We start from the raw sequence: 3884 nt of genomic DNA on the forward strand, positions 1-3884 counted from the left end.
AGCTTGCCCCGACATATCTTCCTAGCTATTTTCCCACAAAGTGGTACCATCCCAGGGACCAAAGCATTTCATGATTGGAGGCCCTCTGAGGATTCATGGCTCTGAAGAATAAACCTGGAAGATCTCAGTAACAGGAATTCGCCAGGGCAAGACCCAGAAACCCGGCCTTTTTTTTTTTTTGCGAAATTTAGCTCTTTCCCCCTGAAAGGTGTCTGTCCGGTATGAGGCAGGCACACTGCCTGGAACCCATCTTACCGGGGCTTCCGGCTGAACTTGCATTTGCATTTCCCACCTGTTAGGAGAGAGGGGAACATCAGGGGAGGACACCCACCGCCCTGCGCTGCCCGCTCCCCCCCCAGCTGCTCCACTCACTCATGAGGACGATGATGCCCATGGCGCACAGGACCGCTGCGAAGATGAGCCCGCCAACACGGAGGCTGAACCAGTCTAGGAGAAACCCAGAGGGGGCCCTTGGTGCCAGCCCGTGCCCTCCTCATCCAAGCCCCCAACCGCTTGACGATATGCATTAGGCACCCCTGATGTGGGATACAGCAGTGGAGAGAACAGACCGCCCTCCAGCCCCCGCACTCACTTTCCAGTCTCTACACAGCAAGCGACAGAGATCTAACGTGGAGTTAGGTAGAGAGAAGCGGTCTGAAGACATATAAGCAGGGCCAGGGGACGGAGAGTCAGAAGACAGCTCTTTTAGGGAGAGTGGCCAGGGGAGACCCGGCTGAAGGGGCACATTTGAGCAGAGGCCTGAGGAGGGGAGGGAGGGAGCATGGGGCGACGTGGAAGAAAACGTGGGGGTGGTTCTAAGGACCAGGCTGGCATGCCTGGTTGCCTTAATCCCCTGTGTTTACTGTTCAATGCCCCAATCCTCGCCCCTGGGTCACCCCCATCAGACCCTCACTCAACCCTGTGTGGGACCGTTGGCACGAAATCGGTCTGAGGGGTGAGTGAGGCTGCAAAGGGAGGGGCACAGGCTCTCACCGTAGTAGAAAGGACTGTTTTTATCTGCAAGGAAAGAAAAATAGGACATGAATCCAGGATAAGAGTGGGGATGCAGGGGTCCTGGGGGAGACTTTGGGGGCGGGACTGGTGGAAGAGTCGGTCTGACTCACCTTCCGGGTCGTTGGCATCCAAGGCAGGCAGGCCTGGCGGGGAGAAGCGGGGTAGGAGAGAGATGGGGGTGCTGGCCTCGGCAAAGCTGGGGCCAGGGCCGTTGGAGCTCCAGGCCTCAGCGTAGGGTCCCCTGATGGACAGTTCCCCACCTCCCACGGGCACAGGGGTCCAACCCCAAACTAGCTCCTCTGCACGTTCCACCTCGGAAATGAGGGTTTCCCCCGACTCAGCCCCACACCTGCAATAGGTTTTCACCTGGGTGGCTTTGGGCCACCTAGCCAGCCTTTGGCCTGATGTTTCCAGACACCTGGCTAATCCACACCCCCTGCAGAAACGAGCGATGGTCTTGTCAAGATGACAGGTGGCTTCAGCTCCCAGGCGTTCTCAGCCCTCATCTCCTGGTTCTGCCACGTCCACATCCCACCCATCCCTCACCACTCCCCTTACAGTGACTTACTAATTATAAACTTAATATGCTTTATTTAAAAATGCAACTTTACATCACTACCCTGAATGGAATGGCAGTCTTGCCCAATGTAACTGATAAAAACAGATACAATGAGGGCTACCCTGGTGGCGCAGTGGTTGAGAGTCCGCCTGCCGATGCAGGGGACACGGGTTCGTGCCCCGGTCCGGGAAGATCCCACATGCTGCGGAGCGGCTGGGCCCGTGAGCCATGGCCGCCGAGCCTGCGCGTCCGGAGCCTGTGCTCCGCAACGGGAGAGGCCACAACAGTGAGAGGCCCGCATACCGCAAAAAAAAAAAACAAAAAAAAACCAAGTACAATGAAAGCAAAGGACTAGGTTTGAAATCTGGCTAGAAGCAGTGGGCTGCCTTAGCTCTGGGCCTAAGCTCTGTTCTTTCTTTGTTAAAGGGAGGTTCATATTTTTAAATATTTAAAGCACAAACACATGGTGCTTACTCTGTCCCAGGCACTCTTCTAAGTGCTTTGCAAATAGTAACTCGTTTAATCCTCACAGTGACTCTATAAGTAGGTGCTACTATTGTCCAGATGGGGAAACTGAGGCACAAGGGGCTTTGGTAACTTGCCACATAACCTTGAAACCCTTACCTCTCGTAATCAAGTGTTAAGAAGTGTTAAAGACACAGTAGCCCAGAGCTGAGCCTTCTTGATGTCACCAAGGAGACATCAAGACCACGCATGACGAGCTGTGTGAGCCTCTGCTGTAAGAGGTCCTCCTTTATGTGTTCCTTGAAATCACCAGTGTGGTACTTCCCACCTTCCAGGAGATGCTGTCCTGAGACTCACCACCCCACAGCGCAGGCAGAAAGCACGAGAGAGCCACACACAAGCGTGGTCACCACCCAGCTGACGGGGTCAGGGGAAAGGCAGTCCAGGAACGGGCACTCACCTGCCAGGAGGACGAGCAGGCTCAGGGCCACCTCTTGCATGTCGGAGAGCTGGCCTGGAGGGATCTAGGGGGGAGGTCCAGCTTTAGCAGGGCCACCGGGATGCCTGTGGTTCCCAATCCCCTGCTGCTGTGCTCCTTATCCAGGGTACACAGCTCACCCCAGGGCAGAAAGCCTGGCCTTGAAACTCCGCTGGGCTGAGAGATAAGAAGGAGCCGGAAAGTGCAGTGGGGGCTGGGTGAGAACGAAGGCCTACGGGGGAGCAGCAATAGTAACTCACTGGACGTGGACTTGAGGCTTTAAGTGAATTGCCCTGGCAACCAAATGAGGAAGGTGCCGCCAGCTGTTATCCCCATCTTACAGATGTGGAAACTGAGGCTCCAGAGGTGAAAGTGGGTGCTCAAGGTCACCTTGCCAGGAAGCGGGATTTAAACCAGACCTGGCTCTGCGGAGGCTGTTCCTAACTCAGGGCTGTCTCAGGGCCTTGGGGTGTTTTGGGAAATGGGGTGTTGGGAGCCAGGTGGCAGGAGGCCTTGTTCCTGGGAGTGTCTCCCATAGACAGCTCGGAGCCTGCCCGCCCTGCCCAGACTTCGCAGACCTTGGGCTGGGCCAGGGCTGGGGACTGAGCTGGCTCCTCTTGTTGCTCTGGGCAGGATGTGGGGAGGAGAGAACTCAGAGAGGATGGGGGAGGGGGAGGGGGAGGGAGAGGGCAGCCCCAGCGCACCCCACCGTCCTGCTTCTGCCCCACCCCTGCCCATCCCACCCCAGTCCTCGGTCCTGCCTCTACCCCTACCAAGCTCCTCTGGCAGCAGACAATTCCTCTTTCCCCAGGTAGGCCTGTGCAGCACAAAGAACACTCCGCCGCCCCCTTCTTGGTCCGGTATCAGTCCCCCTGTGCGTCCCCCTGTCCCCTCTCCCGCCCCTGCCCCACTGCCACAGCATACATTGTCCCAATCTTGATAGCAAGAGCTAACACTTAGATCCACCCTGTGCTGGGCACCGCCAAATGACCTTGCTGGGTTTTCACTCATGTAATCCCCCAAGAATCCCGGAGGCCATTGGTTATACGCCCCATTTCACAGACGGCAAAACACATACCCTCCCTAAGCCTGGTAAAAAGCCCATTGACATTGCCTGCTCTGTCTCCTTGTCGGCAGCTGGAGAGCACGTCCCGTGTCTCTCTCTCTCTGGCCTCTATGTAACCCCCTCCCTGAATTTCTTTCCTGAGAACCTTCTTAGCTTCCCAGTTCATCCCATATACCAGACTCACAGTTTTAATTTGAGCATTCATTTCTTTGAGCATTCAGGCAGGAAAAGGGCCTGTAGCTTTGGGGAACATTACTAAGGCGTTTAAGACCGCCCCCCTTCAAATTTGGGGTGGTGCGGGG

The 3884-nt window shown here is 56.2% G+C and overlaps 1 protein-coding gene across 1 annotated transcript; it reads right to left on the minus strand.

The window, feature by feature from the left end:
* Positions 1-251: 251 nt before the first annotated feature.
* On the minus strand, positions 252-2541 carry FXYD3 (FXYD domain containing ion transport regulator 3). Its single transcript, XM_030874809.2, has 5 exons — positions 2499-2541; positions 1125-1157; positions 994-1017; positions 373-447; positions 252-292 (listed from the first exon to the last, which is right to left on the minus strand). Exons 1-5 carry the CDS (start codon positions 2536-2538, stop codon positions 252-254), a joined length of 213 nt encoding a protein of 70 aa, XP_030730669.2. The 5' UTR covers positions 2539-2541.
* Between the last annotated feature and the right edge of the window lie 1343 nt (positions 2542-3884).

The sequence above is a fragment of the Globicephala melas genome, chromosome 19 (genome assembly GCF_963455315.2).
Source record: "Globicephala melas chromosome 19, mGloMel1.2, whole genome shotgun sequence".
Lineage (NCBI taxonomy): Eukaryota > Metazoa > Chordata > Mammalia > Artiodactyla > Delphinidae > Globicephala > Globicephala melas.